Source organism: Rhinopithecus roxellana, chromosome 21 (genome assembly GCF_007565055.1).
Source record: "Rhinopithecus roxellana isolate Shanxi Qingling chromosome 21, ASM756505v1, whole genome shotgun sequence".
NCBI classification, from domain to species: Eukaryota; Metazoa; Chordata; class Mammalia; order Primates; family Cercopithecidae; genus Rhinopithecus; species Rhinopithecus roxellana.
In genome coordinates this window covers 3,446,396-3,464,890 of record NC_044569.1, presented here as the reverse complement: position 1 = coordinate 3,464,890, position 18,495 = coordinate 3,446,396, and the positions used below count along the sequence as shown (strand labels likewise).

At 39.6% G+C, this 18,495-nt stretch overlaps 1 protein-coding gene across 2 annotated transcripts in view; it reads right to left on the bottom strand.

Annotated features, from left to right (window-relative positions):
* Nucleotides 1-18,495, bottom strand: part of IMPACT (impact RWD domain protein) — a 31,460-nt gene that overhangs the window by 11,811 nt on the left and 1,154 nt on the right. For both annotated transcript variants that reach the window (XM_010383208.2, XM_010383210.2), the window contains exons 2-6: nucleotides 18,246-18,374; nucleotides 17,363-17,415; nucleotides 15,260-15,322; nucleotides 7,688-7,773; nucleotides 1,335-1,457 (exon numbers count right to left, since the gene is read on the bottom strand). In XM_010383208.2, the coding sequence (XP_010381510.2) occupies nucleotides 1,335-1,457; nucleotides 7,688-7,773; nucleotides 15,260-15,322; nucleotides 17,363-17,415; nucleotides 18,246-18,374 (454 nt within the window). The remainder of the gene's footprint in view (nucleotides 1-1,334; nucleotides 1,458-7,687; nucleotides 7,774-15,259; nucleotides 15,323-17,362; nucleotides 17,416-18,245; nucleotides 18,375-18,495) is intronic.

The following is an 18,495-nucleotide window of genomic DNA, read 5'->3' as shown; positions in this document are numbered from 1 at the left end:
TCAATATGAACTACTGACCAATTGATAGTATTTATTTATGAGTATGATTTTTACCCTTTCTCTTTTCATGCTAGATCCTGTTTTCCAAAGATATCATATGTCAAATTCACACTGAAATAAATGATTAAAATGGGAGCTACTTAGGTTGAAGCATAAATGAGAGCCCTGAACGCTCCCCACTCTTTCATTTCCTCTTTGTTCCTTTCTACTAGTCCTGGACACCATTCAAAAGCCTTAAAACTCAGAACACCTTTTAAAAGCTACCGTGTAATGACATAGGAAACCCCTCACCTTCAAACAGAATGAATATTCCCCCGGTCTCTTATGTTTTCTTAAGAGGCTTAGGGAAACTAACCATAACATTCAAAATTTTAAAATAGTAAAATGAAACATAGTATCACAGCAACTTATTTTTATGTTGAATACTACTCGATTATGAAACAAATTTGTTTAAATGAAACCAAGGCCAGGCGTGGTGGCTCATGCCTATAATCCCAGCACTTTGGGAGCATGAGGTAGGCAGGTCATTTGAGGTCAGGAGTTCTAGACCAGCCTGGCCAACATGGCGAAACCCAATCTCTACTAAAAATACAAAAATTAGCCAGGCATGGTGGCATATGCCAGTAATCCCAGTTACTTAGGAGGCTGAGGCAGGAGAATCACTTGAACCTGGAAAGCAAGGCTGCAGTGAGCTAAGATCGTGCCACTGCACTCCAGCTTGGGCGACAGAGCAAGACTCTATCTCAAAGAAAAAAAAAAAAAACTGAACTCAAGCTGGGCACAACGGTGCATGCTTAGAGTCTCAGCTACTTGGAGGCTGAGGTGGAAGGATCACTGGAGCCCAGGAGTTCAAGGTCAACTTGGGCAACGCAGCGAGACCTCGTCTCTCACAAAAAACAACTCTTAAAGGCATTTTACTAGCTTTAATTTCAGGGGCTGCACTTTCAGTTAATATATTTGTACTTGTGAGCATAGACTGAAATTTAATCCTGAGACATCAGGAAACAGCTAAGGATTTCAATATAGAAATATAAAAACATGATGTGAACAAAAACCTTAATAGCTTTTCTTAGTTTCAATTTCTTCCATCAGTAAATCAAAACTCTAGAAAGCAGGGGGAAAAGAGTAAATTTCCATTTTTTCCTTACCATTCTGGTAAGACTTGGCAAACACCAAAATTGCCAACAGGCAGGAAAAAAATTAATCTTATCTGCAAATTAGTAACTCCTTTCTAAAATCTGAGAAAATTAGTAAATTTATCTATCATCTCAAAGAACAATACATAATACTACCAACCCACTCTCCACAAAAGAAATTAGTTAGTAACATTATACCTGTCCGAGTTTCACTGATATCAAAATCCAGTGCTTTAACCGAACTTTCTGGCTGACACGCTAAAATGAGATCATCTTCACATTCAACATCTTCCTCTTCAGTTTTCTTCTTTACATCTGGGCCTATGTGAATATGAGACACAATTACTCTATGATGCAGATAAGAAACGATGCTTTTTTAAAAAATCACTGAGTCTTGGGTTTTTGTTTTGTTTTTTTCTTTTTGAGATGGAGTCTCGCTCTGTCGCCCAGGCTAGAGTGCAGTGGGGTGATCTCAGCTCACTGCAAGCTCCGCCTCCCAGGTTCACGCCATTCTCCTGCCTCAGTCTTCCGAGTAGCTGGGACTACAGGTGCCTGCCACCACGCCCAGCTAATTTTTTGTATTTTTAGTAGAGACGGGGTTTCACCGTGTTAGTCTCGATCTCCTGACCTCATGATCCACCTGCTTCGGCCTCCCAAAGAGTTGGGATTACAGGCGTGAGCTACCGTGCCCCGCCCAGGTCTTAGGTTCTAAACACCATTCTTCAATGGTAGGAACCAGCACTCAGCCCATAAAAGAACTGGTTGATTCCTGAGTTGGAGCAAGGAAACTATAAGATGAACCTGGAACGTTGTGTGGATTCACAAACTGGGAAAAGCTCAAAAAGAGATGGTGCTTATAAAAAGAACACAGGAGCTAACCTGAAGGGGCCCTTAAAGGTCAAAGCTAGAACAATTTGAGCAACAACAAAAAAAATGACCTTATAGCATTTTAACCCATGGACTGAAATAATATACATGAGTCCATACCGATATAAATAATAAACAGATAAACAAATATATAAATGGGGAGGACAGACATCCCTTCCTCATAATAGAATTCCAATTACTAAATGAAGAAATGAAGAAAATAGAAAATCATCATCAGGCAAACACCACAGCAATAAATATTGTTGACAAGTTCCATGGACAGATGCTAAAATTAGTGGCCGAAAGTTTAAGGAGAAACAGGATATTAGCATAGCTTCAAAGTATCTCCCTCAAGCTACAAAGAGAAAGATAGTAACTGCAGTGGTTAATCTTACATGTCAACTTGGCTAGGCCACAGTACCCATATATTTGTTTACTTTTGTTTGACACAGTCTCACTCTGTCACCCAGGCTGGAGTGCGGTGGTGCCATCTCAGCTCACTGCAACCTCCACCTCTCCGGGTTCAAGTGATTCTCCTGCCTCAGCCTCCCAAGTAGCCGCAATTACAGGCACGCGCCACCATGCCCGGCTAATTTTTGTATTTTTAGTAGAGATGGGGTTTCACTGTGTTGGCCAGGCTGGTCCTGAACTCCTGACCTTAAGTGACCCACCCACCTCGGCCTCCTAAAGTGCTGGGATTACAGGTGCAAGCCACTGTACCCAGCCTCAGTACCCATATATTTGGTTAAGCACGATTCTAGATTTTTCTCTGAAGGTATTTTTTGGATGAGATTAACAATTAAGTCAATTACTTTGAGTAAAGCGGACCTTCTTCCATATGGGCCTCATCCAGTCAGCTGACGGCCTTAACATGAAAAGACTGACCTCCCCAGAGGTCTCTTCTTGGTAGAAATTTTTCTGTCCAGAAAGAGGAAATTTTTCCAGCAGACCATCTTTGTTTTCAAACCGCAACATTCACTCTTCCCTGGATCCCCAGCCTGCCGGCCTATCCTGCAAATTTTGGACTTTCCACCTTCCACAACTGTATAAGCCAATTTCTTAAAATATATTTCCCTGTGTGTGTGTGTGTGTGTATATGTGTGTGTGTATACATACACACATATATATGCACGCATACATTCTATTGGTTCTGTTTCTCTGGAGAACCCTGACTACAGGATTTACAGTGGAGACATCTGGCAAACACCATCTTAACTGAGATATCAAGGTAAATATCACCAATAATAAGGCATATGATACAGCAGGCACAGTGGCTCACACCTGTAATCCCAGCACTTTGGGAGACTGAGGCGGGAGGATCACTTGAGCACAGGAGTTTGAGACCAGCCTAGGCAACCTCGTCTGTACAAAAAATGTTAAAAGTAGCTGGGAGAACACCACCACTCCCTGCTACTTTTAAAATTTTTTGTACTCCCAGCTCTTTTTAAATTCTTTGTAGAGACAGGGTCTTCCTATGTTGGAGCTACACCCTATATCCCAGCTATATCCTCCAAGCCTGGGAGGATAGCTTGAGCCCAGGAGGTGGAGGCTACAGTGAGCCATGTGTTCATGCCACCGCACTCCAGCCTGGGTGACAGAGCAATATTCAGTCTCAAAAATTAAAATTAAAATTAAAAATAAGGCATATAGGCCAGGCGTGGTGGCTCACGCCTATAATCCCAGCACTTTGGGAGGCCGAGGCGGGTGGATCACTTGAAGTCAGGAGTTCAAGATCAGCCTGGCCAACGTGGTGGAACTCCATCTCTACTAAAAACACAAAAAAAATTAGCCAGGCATGGTGACAGGCACATGTGATCCCAGCTCCTCGGGAGGCTGAGGCAGGAGAATCACTTAAACCCGGGTGGCGGAGGCTGCAGTGAGCCAAGACTGTGTCACTGCACTCCAGCCTGGGTGACAGAGCGAAACTGTTCCAAAAAAAAAAAGCATATGATATAAACTCCTTGATACGTTGCACTATGAAAGACGCAACAGCATTTTTTTAGTATTCTTGCCAAAAATGGCTAATCGCACTCCAATCGTGAGAAAACACTGGACAAACCCAAATTGAGGGGCATTCTACAAAATAACTATCAGTAGTCTTCGTTAAGTGTCAAGGTTATAAAAGTCAAGGAAGCACTGAGTAACTGTTTACAGACTAACGGAGAATAAAGAGACACAACAATGGAATACAATGTAGAATCCTAGACAAGATCCTACAACAGCAGATAGGATATTGGTAAGTTTGTAAAATCTGAATAAGCTCCTTAGTTTAATTAATAATACCACCCCAGTGTCAGTTTTCTGCTCTTGATAACTGTATGATGGTTATATAGGATGTTAACAGGAAATCAGGGTAAAGGATATAAAAGAGCCCTTCATACCATTTTTGTAACTTTTCTATAAGTTTCAAATTAGTTCAAAAGTTTTAGAAATTGTAAACAGCTGTGTATAATCAGTTCAAAATCAGAATTTCTATGCTGAAAAAAATATATAAATAATAAAGAATAAATCTGTACTGAAGATTAACAGTAAAATCAAAATGAATTACTTAACAAGTAAATGACTAGCAGAAGAGACTTCTCACGAGCTATTCTGATCACTAGCTCTTTTTCTTATTAGTCCTTCAGAATTGTTAAGGCTTCCACTTGATTATGAAGTCTACAATTTTAAAGAAAAATAATCCAAACAAAAAAATTTCTAAAAATTCAAAATCATGAATTATACAACACAAATCAGTAACTCCAAAAGTTAAGGAGTGGTTAAACTATATTATGGATACAGGTAAGGAAAAATATTATTATTTTTTTTAATTTTTTTTTTTGAGACTGAGTCTCACTCTGTCACCCAGGCTGGAGTGTAGTGGGGCCATCTCAGCTCACTGTAACCTCCACCTCCCAGGTTCAAGCAATTCTCCTGCCTCAGTCTCCCAAGGAGCTGGGATTACAGGCAACTGTCACCAAGCCCAGCTAGTTTCTATATTTTTAGTAGAGATGGGGTTTTACCATGTTGGCCAGATTGGTCTCAAACTCCTGACCTCAAGTGATCTGCCTGCCTCAGCCTCCCAAAGTGGTGGGATTACAGACATGAGCCACTGCACCCAGAAAAAAATGTCATTTTTAAGATCAATTATTAAAATTTCCTAAGAGTTAAGTGATACAAAAGTTTTCAGAGTCCTAATTTTTTACTATAATACATTCCATTTCTGTAATCCATTTCTAGAAAGGCAGATTGACAAATAACTTGTTTTTGGAATTCTGAGAATACTTTTCTCATAGATGCCCTGAAATGCTACAAAATCAGAACATGGATCATAAAAAGTTGAAGAAAATACTTGGAGAAAGATTGTTATATAGACAATATCTTCATGTCATTTATCTCTCTTTTTTTAATGTTTGTGGATACTTACCAGGTGTATGTATTTATGGGGCACATGAGATATTTTGATACAGGCATGCAACATGTTATAATCATACCACAGAGAACCGAGTGTCCATCCTTATCTCTCTGATTTTAATAGAAGCAGTAAAAATACTTGCACTCGTAGAAAAATGGTAACAGGGTTCTAAAAAAAGATATACTGCTATCAACTTTAAACTGATTTTGCCAAAGGAGTCCTAAATAGTTTCCCATAAATAGCTTTCTAAAAAATCAGTAAGTGAACTACCAGGTTCTGTTTTTGTTTTCTTTTCTTCTTCTTTTGGAGACAGGATCTCACCCTGCACCCAGGTTGGAGTGAGTGCAGCGGCATGATCAGAGCTCGCTGCAGACTTGGTCTTTCAGGCTCAAGCAATCCTCCCACCTCGACCTCCCAAAGTGCTGGGATTACAGGCCCAAGATCTTTTCTAATCCCTCTTTTTCTCATATTAAAAACAATTCTAGCAGTGTAACAAGAACATCCTATTTGGAAGTAACATGTTAAATAGAGTTATTTTACCCTCTCAAACGTCTTTGTGGTAAGTGAAACAAAGATTAGCAAGTGAAGTAAGAGGAAACACTGAAAACCTCCATGTTGTTCATATACTTAAATGATTCAATAGAAGATTAATAATAGAGCAAAATATAAATTTTCAGATGTTTTAAAATTAGTGGTAATGGCTGCCTAACAATGGGAATACTAAAAACCACTGAACTGTACACTTTAAAAGGGTAATTATGACATATAAATTATATCTCAATAAAAAATTCAACCGTAAAGTTAATTTCTATATCCTAATATTGGTCACTGTGCTTCCCAAAATTCTTTTTCTATAAACACTAGACGCATTTCAAATTAATATCTCAGCTGGATACAGTGGCTCATGCCTGTAATCCCAGCACTTTGGGAAGCCAAGGCAGGTGGATGATTTGAGGTCAGGAGTTCAAGACCAGCCTGGCCAACATGGTAAAACCCTGTCTCTCCTAAAAAGACAAAAATTAGCCAGGCGTGTTGGTATACGCCTGTAATCCCAGCTACTTGGGAGGCTGAGGGAGGAGAATTGCTTGAACCTGGGAGGCACAGGTTGCAGTGAGCCGAGATCGTACCACTGCACTCCAGCCTAGTGATGAACTGAGACTCTGTCTCAAAAAATGAATGAAAGAAAGAAAGAAATATCTCATTTATGTAGTCTAATAAGTCATGAGGAAAGTTACAAAGTCCACATTACCTTAACTATAGTCAAAGAGAACAGAAATTTTCGATCCAAGTTCTTTCACCATAAAATTCTACTTCTATAAGAGTATACAGGAGTCTTCTTTATTTGCAAGGGATATGTTCTAAGACCCTGCAGTGGATGCCTCAAAGCAGATAGTACTGAGCCCTATATATGCCATTTTTTCCTATATATACATATCTATGATAAAGTTTATTTTATAAATTAGTCACAGTAAGAGGTTAACAACAATAACTAAAACCAAAATAGGCCAATTATAACAATATACTGTGCCAGGCACGGTGGCTTATGCCTGTAATCTCAGCCCTTTGGAAGGCCAAGGCAGGCAGATCATGAGGTCAGGAGATCGAGACCATCTTGCCTAACATGGTGAAATCCCGTCTCTACTAAAAATACAAAAAAAAATTAGCTGGGTGTGGAGGCGGGCACCTGTAGTCCCAGCTACTGCGGAGGCTGAGGCAGGAGAATGATGTGAACCCGGGAGGTGGAGGTTGCAGTGAGCCGAGATCGCGCCACTGCACTCCAGCCTGGGCAACAGAGCAAGACTCTCTCAAAAAAACAAAAAAAACTATCTATCTATCTATCTATCTATCTATCTATCTATTGCACTGTACTTACCCTTCTTGTGATGATGTAAAATTATAAATGCCTATGTGATGAGATGAAGTGATAGAATGGCACAGCCCAAGATTTCATAGTATTTTCAGAATGGCACACAATTTAAAATTTATGAATTATTTCTGGAAATTTCCATTTAATATTTTCAGACAACAGTTGACCACAGGTAACTGAAACCATGGAAAGTGAAATCTCAGATAAGGAGGAATACTGTAATACGAAATCAAAGAGTCTAAACCTTATAGAAAGAAATAACTATAATTACATAAGTAATGAAACTTTTCAGAGAAACTTGGATTTTATAATATACAAACCTTAAACCAGAATACAGATTTTCATATTAAATTTCAATCAGAGTATCTACATAAAAATGTAATTATAAGTTAAAAGACTATTGATAGTATTTTTCAATCCTACCTGGTTCTGTCATCTGAGATTTTTGTATTAGAACATCTCTTATTTTCTCCACCCACAGGTAAAGAATACTTTCACCGATATTCTGTCTAAACAAAATTCAGGGAAAACAAAATTTGTTATTTCAAAAATCATCTTCTCAAATTCAAGAAGATACTGACATTTACAATCAAAGACATTACAAACAATCTAACCATTTCTTTTCTAAAATAATTTATAAAAACCTGGGGTTTTTCAACATTTGTGTCTGAGTATTTAATACAGGTTATAGCAACCTTAAAAATTCCAGTCGACTCCAAAATTAACATGGCTTACTTTAAAATAAGCAGAAGCGTGGTAACCAAAGAGGGGAATAAACATTTCCAAACTAGATGGATTAGAGAAATATAAATGTGACTTAGTTTCTGTAAGTGGATACAATCTTTCAGTATGATCATTGCTTGCTTTTTTAAACTTTTTAAAGAACTTCAAACCACTTATTTGGTACACTTATCATTTAGTATACTTATCTCAACAACAAAGAATGCAAAGCATATGGGGAACTCCTTCAGGGAGTCAATTTACAAGACCTAAAAGACAATTCAACAATTTTATATTCATATCTTGTTTCTGACCAAATATTCTATTGCCTAATATTCTGTTGCCTACATAAATATTCTATTGCCTAAATTGATAAATTTTTGTTCCAAATGATATTTGGTTGTCTTGGGTAACTAAATCCATCTCAAAGGATCACTGAGAAAAAGAATGTGTCATGGGTTTTGAAGTCATGTCCATAGTTATGTTAAATGATGGCAACAGCAATAAAATAAAGGCCCAAGCGTCTGCTCTTTAGAGAAAGACACTAATTGTAGATAAGTATGGTATGTGTTTAAAGATATCACCACACTACTATACAGCAACACCTCACCTCTTTCCTCTAACAGTTTCCCTTGAAACCATTATCTCTCTTTATCACTACTCATCAGCACCCACCAACACTTTCAAAACAAGCAGACAGAAAAAAATGTTTTCAAATAATTCTACACCCTCAAATCCTCCCCATCACACCCCACATCACTACAATTCCTAGTACTAAAACTAAATACTTGTATTAGTTGATATAACAGTAAAGCTATTCACTAAAATGCACTAAGCTGTGTGAAGTTAAACTAATCATTTGATCTGAGTTTCCGTCACCTAATTTTCAATATTATAAGCTGGAAGAGATGATTTTTAAAATAAGAACAGTCCAGGGCTGGGTGTGGTGTAATCAAAGCACTCTGGGGGACCAGGGTGGGCAGATCACCTAAGCTCAGGAGTTCGAGACCAGCCTGGGCAACATGGCAAAATCCCTTCTCTACAAAAAAAATACAAAAATTAGCCAGATGTGGTGGTGTGTACCTGTAATCCCAGCTACTCAGGAAACTGAGGTGGGAGGATTGCTTGAGCCTGGGAGGTGGAGGTTGCAGTGAGTGGAGATTGTGCCACTGCACTCCAGCCTAGGCAACAGAAAGACTCCTTCTCAAAAACAAACAAACAAAAAAAACCAAAAAACAGAAAACAAACAAAAAAACCGGGCCAGATGTGGTTGCTCACACCTATACGCTCAGCACTGTAGGAAGATAGCTTAAAACCAAGAGTTTGAGACCAGCCTGGGCAACAAAGCGAGGCTCCGTTTCTGCAAGAAATTCAAACACTTAGCCAGGCACAGTGATGTGTGCCTGTAATCCCAGCTACTTAGGAGGCTGAGGTGGAAGGATCACTTGAACCCGGAAGTTTGGAGGCTGCAGTGAGCTATGACTGTGACACTGCACTCCAGCCTCGGCAACACAGCAAGACCCAAAAAACTAAAAAAAAAAAAAAAATTTAAAGAACAAAAAAAAGATAGCTGCTAGTTTAATGCTGAAAATATTATCCCCTTTCTACAGATGAGAAAACAGACACAAAGAGATGACACTATTTTTAAAACTGACTCCAAAAGCCTGACTGAAACAGCCTTAACCTCAGCTAGACTAAACTTTATATGGGCCCATTCCTGACTCTAGGCCCTTACCTCCCTTTTCTTAGAGCATTTTCTTTACAAAACTTGTCATTGTAAATTCCTTCTCTGTCTCTTTGAGATATATGTAAATCGTTTTATAGAAAACTTTCATTGGTTTTACAACCCAGGAAATGTCTTTCTCAAGGACCTGGGAACCGTCCCTTTGAAACACATCATCAAAGGAGACACTGCCCGTATCTTCCAGTCTCTGTGGAAGTAGAGGAGGCTAACTTCAACGGGTACCTATTAGTAAACACACATGGCCTACTTACAAAGAGAAATATTTGCAAACTCAACAATAACTTAATATGCCCAACACCAATTCATGGTCCCACATAATATCTTTCAGTACTTTTGCACTAGCTCATCCCGGCCCTTAAAAACCCATCTGCCTTTTGTTTCAGAGGAGTTGAGTTCACACTTAGTTCTGGCCTCTTTCCCTTATTGCAGGGGCCTTGAATACAGTCTCCCTTGTCTGTTTAACTTTATCCAATGTAATTTTTGATTCAAGAAGCCTCACTCACCAACATTAAAACCTAAGATTCCATGATGCATCAAAATGTGAAGAGATGTAGAAAATTTCAAAAACTATCTTCTTGGATTCTAAATTAAATATTGTTATAATAGAAATTCACAAAATCAAATACTATAAAAAACTTGTAATCCTTTTCATTTTCTCTTAAACACTATCATATTCTAAGTATTTTAAATGTATTTACTTTTTGTTTTATCAAAATATTTTCATTTATTCAAAATATTCATATGCAAAATATTTAAATAAAAATTAAGGGCTGGGCCTCGTGCCTGTAATTTCAACATTTTGACATGCAGAGGCAGACAGATCACATGAGGCCAGGAATTTCAGACAAGTCTGGGCAAGGTAGCAAGACTCCTTCTTTACAAAAAAATACAAAAATTAGCCAGTGGTGGCACACCTATAAACCCAGACACTCAGGAGGCTAAGGCAGGAGGACCACTTGGGCCCAGGAGGTCAAGGTTGCAGTGAACCATGATCATGCCACTGCACTCCACCCTAGGCAACAGAGAGAGACTCCATCTCAGGAAAAAAAAAGTAGGTACAATAACCAAACTAACCTACATCTAATCAATCACCAAATCCTAGCTTATATATATATATATTTTTTTTTGAGACAGAGTTTTGCTCTTGTTGCCCAGGTTGGAGTGCAATGGCGTGATCTCAGCTCACTGCAACCTCTGCCTCCCTGGTTCAGGTGATTCTCCTGCCTCAGCCTCCCAAGTAGCTGGGATTATAGGCATGCGCCACCATGCCTGGATAATTTTGCATTTTTAGTAGAGATGGGGTTTCTCCATGTTGGTCAGGCTGGTCTCTCTCGAACCCCTAACCTCAGGTGATTCGCCTGCCTCAGCCTCCCAAAGTGCTGGGATTACAGGCATGAGCCACTGCGCCTGGCCAATATATTTTTAAGTATTTCTTTAACTGACCTTCTTCTCCATTCGTATTCTTTTTGCCTTAACAAAGGCCTCCACTATACCCCTGAGTTACTGACTGCTCTTCTAAAGAGTCTCTTCTTCACAGACTTACTTTTTATTTATTTATTTTTGAGACAGAGTCTCACTCTATTATCCAGACTGGAGTGCAGTGACTTCACTTCGACCTCCTGGACTCCAGTGATCCTTCTACCTCAGCCTTCCAGGTAGCTGGGATTACAGGCACGCCCCATCACACCCAGTTAATTTTTATTTTTTACATTTCTATAGAGATGGGGAAGGTCTCACTATGCTGCCCAGGCTGGTCTCAAACTTCTAGCTTCAAGTAATCCTCCCACATCGGCTTCCGAAAATGCTGGGATTACAAACAAAAGCTACCACATCTGGCTCATGTTTAATTTTTAAAAACCTGTATTTTTCCCTTGCTGCCCTCTGCTGGAATTATATGGAAAATACGATTAAAAGTTGTCACAAAGGCCAGGCGCAGTGGCTCATGCCTGTAATCCCAGCACTTTGGGAGGCTGAGGCAGGCGCATCACTTGAGGTCAGAAGTTCAAGACCAGCCTGGCCAAAATGCTAAAACCCCACCTCTATTAAAAATACAAAAATTAGCCAGGTGTACAGGCGCTCACCTGTAATCTCAGCTACTCAGGAGGCTGAAGCACGAGAATTGCTTGAACCTGGGAGGTGGAGGTTGCAGTAAGCTGAAATCGCGCCACTGCACTCCAGCCTGGGCAATAGAGCAAGACTCAGTCTCAGAGAGAAAAAAAAAAAAAAAGTTGTCACACAAAAGTTTTAAAAATAAAGCCAGGTGTGATGGTATGTGCCTGTAGTCCCAGCTACTTGGGAGGCTGAAGCAGGAGGATCACTTGAGGCTTGAGCCCAGGAGTTCAAGGCCAGCTTGGGCAATACAGTGAGGCCCTATTTAAAAAAAAAAAAAAAAAGTTTTACAAGTAAGATGTGTATTTCTATTTAGACTACATGTGTGAAAATAATAACCACTGGACCAAGGTTATTTGAGCATGTTTAATAAACAAGACACCATATTCCACCATTAGAATAAACTATATTATAATCTCTGACACTTCCTAAGTCTCAAATAGCTCAAGTGAACTAGTTAAAGAGAAAAGGAAAGTTGTGTCCTGCGGGAAGGTATCTTTTAGTAAAAGGAGGATGTTTGGGAGAGGGGATAGGCAGGTGAAGAGCCACTTCTGAGTGTATGACATTGTACATGGGTAAGAAAAAACGCTAACTGATGAATGTGATTAACATGATGGAAGCTAAGTGTGGAGAGATTTCCAAGAAGGAGCAAGTAGTCAATATCACCAAGAGTTAGGTAAGAGCTGAAAAATGGCCACTAGATGAACAATTCTGGTGTTAATGGTGAACAAATCCGCAGTATACTGATCTTATTCTATTCGGGGGCTGGGGGTAGTGGGCAGATAAATTGGCAAATAAGAGAGGATTATAGAAAGAAGTTTGTTGGGGGCACAAAAGTTGGAGTGGCCAATAACGTTAGGGAGAGATATCAGAAAACATTTAATTAAGGAAATACTTATACTTCCACCAAGGATGATGGAATCACTAAATGGGGACCCAAGGAAGACCATACTTGCTCTAGGCAGGAATAAGTAGAATGGATTCCACAACAACTTACCATTTTCTAATTAAATATTTTGGAAGGAAAAGAAACCTGGCCTGGATCCCAGGGACACAAAGAGGGACTGTCACTGTACCAAATGGAGTGGCCACCTAGAACATATAATACAATCCTTACTAGATCCTGGATTACAGTAAAACTGATATTCCAGAACATTATTTATTTTACTAAATTATTTCATTAAAATTAATCTAAATCATAGTTATATCTTCTCTATCTTCTCTAGACAACTGCATTAGCCCCCAACTGATGTCCCACATCTACTCTTGCTACCTTCCAAACACTACTTCAAACAGAAATAGAATGATCTTATTTATTTATTTATTTATTTTTGAGACGGAGTTTTTGCTCTCGTTGCCCAGGCTAGAGTGCGGTGGCGCAATCTCGACTCACTGCAATCTCCGCCTTCCAGTTTCAAGAGATTCTCCTGCCTCAGCTTGCCAAGTAGCTGGGATTACAGGCGCCCGCCACCCCCAGCTAATGTTTTTGTATTTTTAGTAGAGACAGGGTTTCACCATGTTGGTCAGGCTGGTCTCGAACCACTGACCTCGTGATCCACCTGCCTCAGCCTCCCAAAGTGCTGGGATTACAGGTGTGAGCCACCACACTGGCCCTAGAATGATCTTTTTTAAATGAAAATATTATCATGGCCAGGCACAGTCGCTTAAACCTGTGTCTCTGCACCTTGGGAAGCCAAGGCAGAACTGCTTGAAGCCAGGAGTTTGAGACCACCTGGATAACAAACCAAGGCTCCATCTCTACAAAAAAATAATTTTTAAAAAAATCAGCTGAAGGCAGAGCATGGTGGCTCATGCCTGTAATCCCAGCAATTTGGGAGGCCAAGGTAGGTGGATCATTTGAGGTCAGGAGTTCGAGACCAGCCTGGCCAACATGGTGAACTCCGCCTCTACTAAAAATACAAACATTGGCTGTGCATGACGGCAGGCGCCTGTAGTCCCAGTTACTCGGGAGGCTGAGGCTGGAGAATTGCTTGAACCGAGAGGCAGAGGTTGCAGTGAGCAGAGATCACACCACTGCACTCCAGCCTGGGCGACAGAGCTAGACTCCATCTCAAAAAAATTTTTTTTTTAATTATTTAATTAAAAAAAATTAAAATTAGCTGGGCATGGTGGCACACATCTATAGTCCCAGCTACTCGGGAAGCTGAGGTGGGAAAAATCGCTTGAACCTCAGAGGTCAAGACTGCAGTGAGTCACTATTGTGCCACTGCACTCCAGCCTGGGCAAGAGAGCAAGAACCTGTCTCAAAAAAACAGAAAATCTTATCGTGGCACCCTACTACCTAAAAGCCTTCTCTACTTCCAACTATTCTTAGTATAAAGACAGAATCTTTACATAACCTACAAAACTCTGGAGGACCTGTCCTGTCTACCTCTCCAGGTCCTTTTCCTACCATATTCCCTCCATCTCATCCTGTCTCTTATCACTGCATATCACCATCACTGTTTCCTACAATGTGCCAAGCTCCCTGACACCAAGCCTTGTGCTGTGGCCTCTCACTGGAATTATCATCCCCTAATTAACTCTGCTTTTAAGTCAAAGAAGCCATCCCTCACCTCCTAGACTATGTCAGGTCTTGTTTCAAATTCAATTAGTTTTGCATATCTTCCTTTCATAGAACTTACCACAGCTATTGTTATATTCATTTTTACAATGTTATAAGTAATACCTCTCCCCCACCAGAAATTCTAACTGCCATGATAAAGGGCACTTCTGTTCATGCTAGCCATACCTGCACCCAGGATCTAGTACTGTGCCTGCCGTGTAATATTTATTGAATGAAGGAATGAATGAAAAATATAGCCCATCAACAGATTCTGAGTCTTATGGCCTAATACAAGGGAAATTACCACTCAAGGTATATAGACATTTAATACATAATTACACTTAGGATTCTGTTATCAATTTCATTCTACATAGCCTATGAAAATACCAAATCAAGAGCAGTATCTCTGAATTTACTTTCACAGTTGGCTAAGTGTTTTTGTTTTTTAATTAAGATCCTTTAAGCAAATAATTTTTTTTAATTTATTGAGATTGAGATAGGGGTCTCACTGTATTGCCCAGGCTAGTCTTGAACTCCTGGGTTCAAGCAATCCTCCCATCTCAACCTCCTGAATAGCTGGGATTACAGGCCTATGCCATCGTACCCACCTTGGCTAAGTGTTTTTTATAGTTATTAGCTCTAAATATTGCTGTATTTTTGTATCTAAGTAGAAGCTATCAAATGTATATATAAAATTATATAACCTTTCAAGGTCTCTTCAAGTGAATTCTTTTTGTTAAAGCAGAAGTAGCTTTAAAAAGTTTAGAAAGATTCTAAAAAAGGGTTCACAGATTCAACAAAAGCCCACAATACAATCACTAACAGAATTATTTTTAAAAAATTACCTGTCACTTACATATATATTTCCTCGAGGCTATTTGATAAATCCGCGCGTTCTTGCCCTTTAAGCCAAGGAGCACTAAGATTAAATAAAACAATTAAGAAGATTATTCAAGGATTATGTTTATATCTCAAATTGCTGATTACATCACAAACAAATTTTTTTTGGCTTTAAAAAATTATTTTCGGCCGGGCGCGGTGGCTCAAGCCTGTAATCCCAGCACTTTGGGAGGCCGAGACGGGCGGATCACGAGGTCAGGAGATCGAGACCATCCTGGCTAACGCTGAAACCCCGTCTCTACTAAAAAATACAAAAAACTAGCCGGGCGAGGTGGCGGGTGCCTGTAGTCCCAGCTACTCGGGAGGCTGAGGCAGGAGAATGGCGTAAACCCGGGAGGCGGAACTTGCAGTGAGCTGAGATCCGGCCACTGCACTCCAGCCTGGGCGACAGAGCGAGACTCCGTCTCAAAAAAAAAAAAAAAAAAAAAAAAAAAAAAAAAAAAAAATTATTTTCATAAAACGGTCTTATATTTGTATAAATCTATATAGTCACAAAATGCTTTAATTAGCATTAATTCATTCAGCCTTCCCAAGAAACCATGACAAAACCCACACCAAAATTACTCTGTTTTAATGGTTTAAAAATTGGCCAGGCGTGGTGGCTCATGCCTATAATCCCAGCACTTTGGGAGGCCGAGGCGGGCGGATCACGAGGTCAGGAGATCAAGACCATCCTGGCTAACATGGCGAAACTCCGTCTCTACCAAAAATACAAAAATTAGCTAGGCGTGGTAGTGGGTGCCTCTAGTCCCAGCTACTCAGGAGGCTGAGGCAGGAGAACGGCATGAACCCAGGAGGTGGAGCTTGCATGAGCCAAGCACACCTCTGCACTCCAGCCTGGGAGACAGAGCGGGACTCCATCTCAAAAAAAAAAAAAAAATTTTCTGAAAAGGATATTTATGTTTACAAGCATTCTATATCTATCATTTGCAATAAATAAAAATAAAAATTTACAGAACCATTATTAACAGTAAGCATTAACGCTATGGTTTTAAAATATGTGCACAAAAAAACTAATAGGTAAAAATTCTAGTAATTGAGTTTTGTTTTGTTTTTTTAGGCTAATTAAGTGAAGCGGTAGGAGTGAAGAAACAAAGTAATCTAACCAGTTGTGATCAATGACTGGTTATAAATCAATTACTGGTCTACAATCAGACCAGCCTAGTAATTGAGTTTATGCAATTCTGTTCCCAAGGGTTTATACATATTACTGGGTGATGGGGCCAAGGTAGATGAAATATCACTTGCATCAACAGGTCATGACTCATAAAAGATTAAGCTTGGGCTTCTTTTTTTTTTTTTTTTTTTTTTTTTTGAGACGGAGTCTCGCTCTGTCGCCCAGGCTGGAGTGCAGTGGCCAGATCTCAGCTCACTGCAAGCTCCGCCTCCCGGGTTTACGCCATTCTCCTGCCTCAGCCTCCAGAGTAGCTGGGACAACAGGCGCCCGCCACCTCGCCCGGCTAGTTTTTTGTATTTTTTAGTAGAGACGAGGTTTCACCATGTTCGCCAGGATGGTCTCGATCTCCTGACCTCGTGATCCGCCCGTCTCGGCCTCCCAAAGTGCTGGGATTACAGGCTTGAGCCACCGCGCCCGGCCAAGCTTGGGCTTCTAAGAAGATGGTTCGTCAACATCAATGGGGAAAGGAGCAGGGAGAAACAGCAGAACCATCAAAGGTAACTCCTGGAAGGCAGGCAGTCTTACATGTACATCAAGGAACTGTGGTTAGGTCAGGAGAACTAGGTTAGGAGAAGCTCTAACGGCCAAGGTTTCTAGATTACTAGGCTAAAGAGGAAGGTTTCCTTCCTCATCTCTAAAGACAATTCTGCAGCTACTTCACCTCGACGAACCTTGTGATTCTCTTTCCTACTAAGTGGCATATTCCACTGTTTTACAGAAATTAATTTTTATTTAAATGCTGTATACCAAACCCAAAAGGTGTTTTTAATTTCTATATACATTTTAATAAGAAAGATATTTCCTGTAAATGCAAATTACAGTATAAACATCTTTCAAAATATAATCTTTTTATAACAATATAAATGTAGAAATACAGCTTACTTCAACTGGTAGATAGGTGGAGCTGTACCTGGGTATTCATTCGGCAGCATCACCTACAACGCAGGTTCAAAAACATCTGTTTACACTTCATCAAGGTTCAAAAGTAACCATATTTACAAAGCTAGCAACCGGACAAAAAGGGCAAGGAGGACAGAGGTGAAAGGAAAAGGAAAACTGAAGTATGGACATTATACCCTGACCCCAAGTGGATGGAGTGGCATTATAATATTTTCTGGGCACTTTTCAGTATTTCAGAAGAAATACTACAAAAATCCTAGGAAACACTATTAACTATATGAACAGCTAACATATAATAGAGAACCATACACATACTTCTTTTCAAATCAGTATTATAAAAACAAACACTGGCAAAAACTGTTCTGCCTCCTTTATGTTGAAAGTACATACAAGCAGTCATCAAAGATTCAGCACTAAGAAAAGCCATAGCTGACCTTTTCATTTATTTTATCCTAATTACAACTGATAATTGATCATTGATTCTCAATTAATAAAGAAATGAGTGTCTCCTCTACCAGTCATCTACATTATTAACCTCTCCTTCCTTTTAAATGTTAGCCATCTTTCCAGGTTTGGACCGTTTCCTGTTAGATGAAGAGAATAATGAAGGGAAGAAAAACTACAGTCTCTCAAGGGTACATTAACACTTTTAAATGATTAAAAGCACTGGATTAGAAAGATTGAAACTATCAATTAATGTATGATTTGAAAGTGATCTGAGATGGAACTGCCCATGTGTTTCATCATTGACAAAAGCCAACAACAATTTAGAAAACAACACAAATAATCATTAGAACACAGAAGTAAACCATATATAGTTAATATTGTAACTGAAAGATGGCTGCAGGGAAGGGGGAAAATGTACCTGCAAGCAAAGCGTCCATTTGGGGTCATCTATATCGTCGCTAATTCTAATACAAAATATTTTGGCACAGTCGTCAATGACACACCATTCCTCGCCATAAATGGCTGCCATTGCTTCAATTTCCTCATTCTGAAAGAAATTGATTTTTTAAAAAGTCAGCAAATGTACATATCTTAAAATCCTATTCTTACTACTTTATAAGGTATTCGCATTCAACATTACCAGCATAGATAAAAGATTCCTAGATGAG